Below are 8,717 nucleotides of genomic sequence, written 5' to 3' on the forward strand. Positions count from 1 at the left end.
AGAGCGACGACTGAACGACGGAATTTCCGTCGCGTTTACCATGGAAAAACGACGGAGTTTTCGTCGGGCATATCGACTAGATTGCGACGGTTAGTCCGTCGCTTTTCCCGGCGGAATATTCCGTCGTAAAAAACGACTGACTTACGACGGCTGTTTCCGTCGCAAATATGCGACGGATGCACGACCGGGATGTGTTTGCGACAACCATTAACGGACGGAACTTATTCCGTCGATGTCCGTCGCAAACTAAAAATACCGACGGAATTTCCTCTTTCGTGAGACGGATATTTCCGTCGGAAATATGAGTGTTTTTTGTAGTGTTCCGATAATCATTCCAAGTAGAAAGCAATTTGGAGAGAATGACTCCTACTTGTAACGTCTCAGGAATCACAAACTTTAAGATCACTAAGTCTACAAAAACTTGTAATTCATGAACTTGATTCATGAGGGGTTGAGAATTGAGAAATTTGAATTCAAAATATTTTAGCATGATGAATTTATCGGTACCTTGTCTCTCGGTATTATATTTCTCTTCCAAAGTTTTCCAAATTTCCACCTGGGACTTGATCGACATGTAAAGATAATACAACCTATCGGAGAGGGTGTTGAGAATATGTCCTCGACATGTAAACTCATCATCTTCCCTTTTCTTCTTCAGTTCTTGTCTTTGCGATATCATCTGGAGTAGCATTCGAGGTGGGTTCCTCCACGGGTTTTGTGTAAAGATCTAAGACATATGCCACCTTAAGGATGGTGAGAAGAAAGAGCAACTTATCCTTCCACCGATTGAAATCTGTTCCATCAAAATGATTGAACTTCACAAACTCTTGGTTCATGACATTGTATGTTGAACCTTCCAAAATTATCTTAAAAATATATTATTTGATTGTTAGGGATAATAGGGAAAATAACTTCAGAGAGAAAAGAAATTGATAACCGCACACGGATGACACACTAAGTTGTGGGAAGTCTCGAGAGACGAGTTAGATGCTTTTAAAGAGTATATTTATCCCAACACAAAGTTGCTTCGGATTAAGATAAAATGTTCTCGAGATCCTTGGGAAAAACACTTACTCTTATTCAAAAATGTTTTTCTCTTTTCTTTATAATGGATAGATGAATGTTTGATGATGATACAAACTCCACCAAATGATGACTATATATAGCCATAGTTTTTAGGTTATTTAATTAAATGAAACAAGTAACTTATTGAAATGTTACATAAACATGTTACTTTTCACATGAGTTTTATTTAATTAAGATAATTGTTTGAACATAATTTCATTGTATTCAATTAACAATCTAGGAATACGATGTTTGAGTGTATGAATTAAATAGAATCAATTGAACAGAATAAAAATAATTAGAAAAAGAGAAATAATAAATGTGATGAGTAGTGGAGAATCAATATGGCGTTCGACATAACTACTTTCTCCTAACCCATCCCGGGTAGTTCAACTGGTGAAACGGGGGTGCAAAGCACTCCGTTCCAAGTTTGAGTCCCAGGGTGGGGAGGGGAGCGAATATTTCAAAATACATGGCTTGCTCTCGGTCCGGAGATTAGTCTGGGCTTCGGTCAAGGACGCTCCGTTATCAAAAAAAAAAAACTACTTCCTCCTATAACGTTATTTCAATCGTGTTTGTCGTAGAATTAATAATTATTTAAAATCAAAGCCGTTATTTTGATCAAAATCTATGCTATTTATGATAACATAATGAGAATGTCAATATATATATATATATATATATATAGTCGTATATAGTTCTATTTATTATTCAAAACAACTATTAATACTTAATGAATTAATAATAAATAATTCATAAAAAATTACAGTAATTTTGTTTTTGTAAAAAGTTGTACAGTATAAAATTTATAGTTTATAGATGAATCAAAATTTAAAAAATTAACATGTTAGATGATGACGTATCATTTTTCATAATTATCTATTTCATCATTAGTTTATAAACAAATCAAAATTTAAAAAATTGACATATTGGATGTTGATGTGTCATCATTTCTTTAAGCCTCAATTATTTATGTATAAGATTTTCCATTATTAAATTAAATGTTTTTAAACAAAACGTCCTCTCCTCTTCACACATAATGGGCTCAAACTATAAGCTTAGAAGGATTATAAATATCAATGGGCCTAATAAATAGGCCTGCCAAGTTGGATCGACTGGGCCTGTTCCCCAGCAAGCGACGACGACGACCACTATATTTTTATTATTTTGCGCTTCATTCGATTATTATTATTATTATTATTATTATTATTCGCCAATTAATTTGATTATATTTTGAAACGTGCATAGATGTTACATGGGGGCCAATGACATCGCAAATGTCGCACGCAGACCCCTTCTCTGTATGTATGAACATATATGGACCCCCACCATCTCACCATCATTTTATTTTGTATACTTAAAACTATATTCATGTTTTGTTTTGTCCCCCTCCACGTGTGATTTTTAATAGATAGATTGATATGTAATATTTTGATTCGGTTATTTTTTTTTAGTTTGGTAATTTTAGTTTCATAAAACTTATATACTTTCAAAAAAAATTGTGTTTTGGATTCAATTTAGACCTAAAATAATTTTTTAAAAACAAAAATTATTAATTTTCTAAATAGTTTGTCTTTTCTATTATATATTTGAATTAGGATCAATTAATTTTGACTTTATTATATGTTTTTTTATTGATTTGCGAGTCAGTTCGTGAGTTCATGCGCTTGTCTCAAGCAGACTAGATATATGAGTTTGCTTCATAATGAGTTTGTTTGCAAATAATTTAATAAACCATATTTTTTTATATAAAAATAATTTTGTTTATAGATTTATGATAATATTTACAAAGTTTATATATTTTAAGCTATCGATTTGGAATTAAGGAATAATTAATAATTTAAAAAGAATTAAAATAATAGTTGAGACATTTGCATGATAAATTTTAACGAAATGAAGAATTTACGTCGAATTTCTTAATTATCCGTAATCCATATATACGAGTTTATCAATTAAAAAATACAGGAGAATTGTTTAAAAAATATGAATTTTTTAAAACAATTTAAATAAATACACAAACTTTTAAATTTTTTTTATAAAAATATATAAATTTTGCAAATATATCTATAAACCATATTTTTTTTATAAAAAAAATAATTTTGCTTATAGATTTATGATCATATTTACAAAGTTTATATATTTGTATAAGAATTTCAAAGTTAGTGTATTTATATAGTATTTTTTAATTCATAAAAATCAATTCTCCCTAAAAATAATAATACATTTTAATATTCATAAACACTGCATTATATTTGTAGTTGTTAAAAATATCTGCAATTGGAAAAAGCGGTAGAAAAGGAAATTCTTAAAAAAAAAAGAAAAATCCCAAAAAATATTAAATTTTCTAATTTTGACAAAAAAATATTAAACTTTTTATTTTATCAAATAAACATTAAATTTTTAAGTTTGACAAAATAAACACTTAACTCTTCTACAATTGTCAAAATAAACAAAATGAATAACGTGACATCGAATTATTTTACTTAGTTTTTTTTACAATCGAACGTTCATATATTTTTTTTATCACTAAAAAAGTTCAATGTTTTTTTTATAATCGTAGAAAAATTCATATATTTTTTGAATTATTTAAAAAGTTCAGTATTTTTAGATTCATTTAAAAAGTTTAATCTTTATCTAATAAAAATAAATTTTAATATTTTTTTTTCTTAAAGTTGCAGTATCTTTTTTTTATTTAAAAAAAACAATGTTAGGTTGTAAACAGCCAACCAAACACTTCACGCGCATCACGTGCGAGTCACGTGTCACGTTCCCTTTTCTAGCTCCCTTCTTCATCCTCCGCAACCTTCGGATAGAGACAACCAAACACAAAGCAGGCCAACGTTTATACAAAAAAAAAAAAATAGCTCACGCGCAGAAGAACAAGGAAGGAAAACATGGCGACTACGCGATAGTGAGAGAAGCACGCCATGCCTGAGATTCGTGGGCTGTAATTAAACATTTACTAATAATAATAATAATAATAATTGTTCTCGATTATTATTATTGTTATCTCATAAAAAATTAGGGAAAAAAAAAGTGGTGGAGGAGGTGTTTGATGGGTGGTAGCCATAGCACGAACTCTAACCATCCTTCTTATGGGAATGCCAATCATCTGATTGACAGCGCACGTCACTCTGTTAGCAGCACTCGTTCCTCATCTGTCAGCGATTTGCGGGCTCAGCTTACAACCATTTACAGAAATCGCGAGGAGGAGGAGGAGGAAGACGAAGAAGAGGAGGAGGAAGACGAAGGAGCAGAAGCCAAGAGGGTCGCCATTGTTGCAGCTCTTGATCTCTCTGCTTTGAAGGGCATTAGGGTTCCCAGAAGGAATTTCCTTCCCATGGATCATCATAAGAAGGTTCGTTTGTATCCATTATGAACCGAAAAGGGTGTTATAAAGAGCTTCTGGATTCGACCCTTTTCTTTTGAATCATGTTTAGGATGGATTTGACCTCATCTCTTTTGTTGTCTTCTGTAATTATGATTTTGTTTTCCCTCTTCAATTTTTTTGACTAGCTTGCTTGTCCTTTTGTTTAAATTCTCTGACTTGGTATTGACCATTCAATCACTTGGTTGAAGCCAATTGAATGGATGAAGAGAAAACATGGGAAATGTCTTGTCAGATGGCCTTCTTATTGGCCATGCTCTGTTTCTCAAATGCAAACACCATGTCAATGTCATGCTTATCTGGAATGTCTTTGTTGAAGAAATGTTATGTTCTTGATCATGCTTTTGTCCATCTGAGCTCTGAAAATAGCCAATTCATGCCTTTTCTGGTTCTCATGTTGGACGAACGGAATACCGCTTGTTCCCGCAGGTTGCGTTAGAGACAGAGTTCTTCACGGAATATGGCGAGGCCAGCCGATACCAAATCCAAGAGGTTATCGGGAAAGGGAGTTATGGGGTTGTGGCTTCGGCAATAGACATGCATACGGGCGAAAGGGTTGCTATAAAGAAAATCAACGACGTGTTTGAGCATGTCTCTGATGCAACACGTATTCTGAGAGAGATAAAGCTCCTGAGGTTACTACGGCATCCTGATATAGTGGAGATAAAGCACATTATGCTCCCTCCTTCACGTCGGGAATTCAGAGACATTTACGTCGTCTTTGAGTTGATGGAGTCTGATCTTCACCAAGTTATCAAGGCAAACGATGATCTGACCCCTGAGCATTATCAGTTTTTCCTCTACCAGCTTCTTCGCGGTCTAAAATACATACACACTGGCAAGTTTCTCTCTCGATGCTGTAATTCTCCTCACTTTCTCCACAAGATTTGAAGATCAAATGCTTTTTTTGTTGTTGTTGCAGCAAACGTGTTTCATCGTGATCTGAAGCCGAAAAACATTCTGGCTAATGCTGATTGCAAATTGAAGATCTGTGATTTTGGGCTTGCTCGAGTGTCCTTCAATGATGCACCTTCTGCTATATTCTGGACTGTATGTGACAGATTGAAATCCATCACTTTTATTATCTGTTAACGTTATTTATCGTCGGTAGCAATTGTTGCTGTTCCTTGCAGGACTATGTCGCTACAAGATGGTATCGTGCTCCAGAGCTCTGCGGTTCATTCTTCTCCAAAGTAATCTAGTTCTGTTTGCCTTTGTGTGTGTGTTCAAATGTTGACTCTGTCTGTTTAGGTTCCGAGGATAAGCTGTCTAATGTGTCTCATTCTTTGATGCAGTATACTCCTGCCATTGATATATGGAGCATAGGATGCATATTTGCGGAAATGCTCACGGGGAAACCGCTGTTTCCTGGGAAAAACGTGGTGCACCAATTGGATCTTATGACTGATTCGCTCGGTACTCCTTCACATGAGGCTATTTCAAGGGTTAGTTGCATTACTCAGTTTAACAACTCTCATACTTTTTCTTGGTATGATCTAAATTTCGCTTTCTTTGTTCGTGCGTAAAAAAGCTATAGACTTCTTCTCCCTGTTAGTTTTAAAGGGTTAGTTCCTCCCAATGGTGTTGCTCTAGCACATGTTGGATTCTTTTCTTATGTCTGAAGCCCAACCTTGAGGAAGGTGCTGTCCATTTAGGCCAGAGCATCATAGATAAATGCGAGAGTAGTTAATACTATTTAGCTTTGTACACGAGGTTTAGTCATTTATCAAGTGGTATCGGAATTGCATGGATGAGATGACTTGGATAGACAAAAAGGGTCTGTTGTGGGCATTGCATCCAAAGTGTAGTTCATTGGGAACCCATGTTAACTAAATACGGATTCTACTGATTAGTTTATGACAATTGGTTCGGGCCCATGATAATCTATGATATTGTATTCAGTTTTATCTCGGTAACAACAATCAATATTTTGCATCTGGCAGATTCGTAATGAAAAAGCTAGAAGATATCTCGGAAACATGAGGAGGAAACCACCGATTCCTTTCTCTCAAAAATTCCCAAATGTAAATCCTTTGGCCCTTCGCTTGCTGGAGCGTCTGCTTGCATTTGACCCCAAAGATCGTCCCACAGCCGAAGAAGTAAGCTTTTTTCCTTACATATATACCTTTGGTTGCCTAAAAAGTTTTAAATTTTTTCTACAATATAAACGACTGTGATTGATTATATGAGAAACTCTGGAAAACACGATGTTCGTGCAATGCTTATGTTTGTTTATGATATTTAGTAATCAAACCCAAAAGAAAATATGAAACCAAATGAATGTGCGCATATATGGTGTTTTCACAGGCACTGTCAGATCCCTATTTCTATGGTCTGGCAAATGTGGAACGGGAGCCATCAACTCAACCGATCCCGAAACTCGAGTTTGAGTTCGAGAGAAGGAAACTCACGAAAGAAGACGTTAGAGAGTTGATCTACAGAGAGGTACACTTTCTTCTTTGAATTCATTTGGAGAGCTTAAAACGGTGAAGCCTTTTGAGTTTACTGTTTTGTGTCTGCTTATTGGTATAAATGCTGAATCTTAAAAGCTAAAAAAACACAAACATTCTGATATGCCATGATGCAGATCTTAGAGTATCATCCTCAGATGCTGCAAGAGTATCTTCGAGGTGGAGAACAGACCAGCTTCATGTATCCAAGGTATTGTAATATCAATTTGCTTCGACTGTTTTCAATTGTAAGATTGAAAAACACATTACAAGAATTCATGATTGAATTTTTTATAAACCAATCATATGATGCAGTGGTGTTGATCGGTTTAAGAGACAATTTGCACATCTCGAAGAACATTACGGAAAGGGCGAAAGAAGCTCTCCCCTCCAACGCCAACATGCTTCATTGCCAAGGTATACCAAATCCATTCTTGTCTTCTTTTCTGCTTTTTCCCTGGAAAAAGTGTTATAAGTATGGGATCTATGATCATTACGCTTACAACCGGGTTATTCTATTCAAGCTGTTATAGAAAGAGAAGAATTTACGTCAGAATCCTTCATAGGATATGCATCACCCCGATCTGAGATGACAATAACCGGTTCCTGTGTTTTCAGAGAGCGGGTTATTGCTCCTAAGGAAGAGAATACAATGGCAAACATAGAATTTGAGAGGAGAACTTCTGAATCAGTGGCAACGACCCTCAAGAGCCCGAAGAAGTCGGAACAAGAGGAGAGGTTCAACAACTCAGGAGGAGGCTACAATGCACGTAGCTTACTGAAGAGCGCTAGCATCAGCGCCTCCAAATGCATCGGCCTTAAACCAAGAAACATTTCCGAGGTAACTCTTTAACCAGTAGAAACTAGGATTTGGGAGGTTGCATTAGCGCCAACTTTGGGCATGTCTCCACACATATGACAGAAACTGTGAAGAAGTGATGTTATCCAATGAATCGAAGTTCGTTATGTGAAAAGTCGGGTTTGTTCGTGTCTGAAACTGCAGAATGGGGAATCAAACAATGAGGCGGTTGATGCGTTGGCTAAGAAGGTTACGACCCTCCACGCTTAATCATATCTGTCATCTGGGAACAAACTTTGAAGCTGAAACTGTCTTATGAGAAGAAATGTTAAAGAAAGATGATCAATCTACAATAGAAGCATATTGATTTGATTCCCCTCTTTTGTTTGTTTGTTGCAGAGAAATGTTTTGGTTCTCATCAGATGTTTTATTTATTTGTAGGAAAACAGACACGACTTATGAAAGAACATATGACATCTTTCTCATGATCTGTTTCTTCACTACTGAGAGAAGCCTTTGTTTTCTTTGCCCCCTTAAAAGGACATACTCGTAATTTCACACTCCCATTCGTCGCAATCCTAAAGAATCAGTTATTGTAAATAAATATACATATTATTTATTTTATGGATAAAAAGAATAAAAATTATTAACTTACAAAATGGTTGAAAATTGATTTCTAAGTTTTTGGCTTAATAAATTTATTCCCAAATTTATAAAATATGTAATTATAATTTTTAAACTTGTTAATGAATTAGTATTATAAAAAATCTCGACATTATTGATTTATAAATCAGTTTAAAAAGTATAATAACATATTTTATAAGTTTATAAATTATAATAACATATTTTATAAGTTTATAAATTATAATAACATATTTTACAAAATTTTAAAATAAATTTTTTCGAACGAAAAATTTAGAGATTAATTTTCTACTATTATATGATTTCAATTTTTTTTTATAGATTTTATCCTTTAAAATATAATATTGATCTGATTATTTTTGAAGTCCTAAAA

General features: G+C 34.2%; 1 protein-coding gene across 4 annotated transcripts; it reads left to right on the forward strand.

Moving 5' to 3' along the window:
- Positions 1–3,881: 3,881 nt before the first annotated feature.
- Positions 3,882–8,303, forward strand: LOC104820355 (mitogen-activated protein kinase 9). Of its 4 annotated transcripts, none has more exons than XM_010550767.2 (12): positions 3,882–4,423; positions 4,883–5,291; positions 5,376–5,503; positions 5,587–5,646; positions 5,749–5,898; positions 6,397–6,552; positions 6,761–6,898; positions 7,041–7,114; positions 7,219–7,320; positions 7,522–7,744; positions 7,907–7,951; positions 8,152–8,303. In XM_010550767.2, exons 1-12 carry the CDS (start codon positions 4,121–4,123, stop codon positions 8,188–8,190), a joined length of 1,827 nt encoding a protein of 608 aa, XP_010549069.1. In that variant the 5' UTR covers positions 3,882–4,120; the 3' UTR covers positions 8,191–8,303. The 4 variants fall into 4 exon arrangements, with proteins under 4 accessions (XP_010549069.1, XP_010549071.1, XP_010549073.1 ...); XM_010550769.2 differs by having other exon boundaries at positions 8,144–8,298; XM_010550771.2 differs by lacking the exon at positions 7,907–7,951 and having other exon boundaries at positions 8,144–8,298.
- The last annotated feature ends 414 nt before the right edge of the window (positions 8,304–8,717 follow it).

The sequence above is a fragment of the Tarenaya hassleriana genome, unplaced genomic scaffold (assembly GCF_000463585.1).
Source record: "Tarenaya hassleriana unplaced genomic scaffold, ASM46358v1 Cleome30, whole genome shotgun sequence".
NCBI classification, from domain to species: domain Eukaryota; kingdom Viridiplantae; phylum Streptophyta; class Magnoliopsida; order Brassicales; family Cleomaceae; genus Tarenaya; species Tarenaya hassleriana.